Source organism: Brassica oleracea, chromosome C3 (assembly GCF_000695525.1).
Source record: "Brassica oleracea var. oleracea cultivar TO1000 chromosome C3, BOL, whole genome shotgun sequence".
Taxonomy (NCBI): domain Eukaryota; kingdom Viridiplantae; phylum Streptophyta; class Magnoliopsida; order Brassicales; family Brassicaceae; genus Brassica; species Brassica oleracea.
In genome coordinates this window covers 36262885-36263659 of record NC_027750.1, presented here as the reverse complement: position 1 = coordinate 36263659, position 775 = coordinate 36262885, and the positions used below count along the sequence as shown (strand labels likewise).

At 44.5% G+C, this 775-nt stretch overlaps 1 protein-coding gene across 1 annotated transcript in view; it reads left to right on the top strand.

The window, feature by feature from the left end:
* The first annotated feature begins 354 nt into the window (after positions 1–354).
* Positions 355–775, top strand: part of LOC106330506 — a 2179-nt gene continuing 1758 nt past the window's right edge. The window contains exon 1 of the mRNA XM_013768962.1: positions 355–747. Coding sequence (XP_013624416.1) covers positions 355–747 — 393 coding nt within the window. The remainder of the gene's footprint in view (positions 748–775) is intronic.

Genomic DNA, 775 nt, shown 5'->3' with positions numbered 1-775 from the left:
AGACAAAGAAGAGAAGTAGAGCAACAGGCTCACTTGCAAAGGTTGGGGTTTGATATGGAGAATCTGCCTCAAGATGGTAATGTCCTAGGAGGAATTGATCCAAGAGCTGATCATCTTAGACCACAGCACCGGCAACAACATCCACAGCGCCAAGCTAGAGCCATTGGAGCCTATGATCAACCTCACATTAATGGTCATAGGTTGGGAATCAGAGCACCAGCTGTGGAGAACAACAACTTTGAGATCAAGTTAGGGCTGCTCAACACTATAGAGAACAACAAGTATCATGGTCTTGCTGTTGAAGACCCTTTTGATCACTTGTACAAGTTTGATAAGTATTGTGGCTTGTCCAAGATGAATGGTGTTTCTGAAGATGCTTTCAAGCTGAAGCTATTCCCTTTCTCTTTGGGAGACAAGGCACACCAATGGGAGAAGACTCTTCCAAGTGCCACTGTCACTACTTGGGATGAGTGCAAGAGAGCTTTCCTAGACAAGTTTTTCTCTACTTCAAGGACAGCTAAGATCAGGAACGAAATCTATGGGTTTCAACAGAAAAGTCTAGAGAGGTTCAGTGAAGCATGGGAGAGGTTCAAGGGCTATTGGTCTCAATGTCCTCATCATGGTTTCAGCAAAGTGAGTTTGCTTAGCACCTTCTATAGAGAAGCTCTATCACAGTGCAGAAACAGACTTGATACTGCTAGCAATGGTTTCTTCTTGGGAAGAACTGAGGAAGAAGCAGAGGAACTGGTAGAGAACATGGCCAAGAGTGACTCAG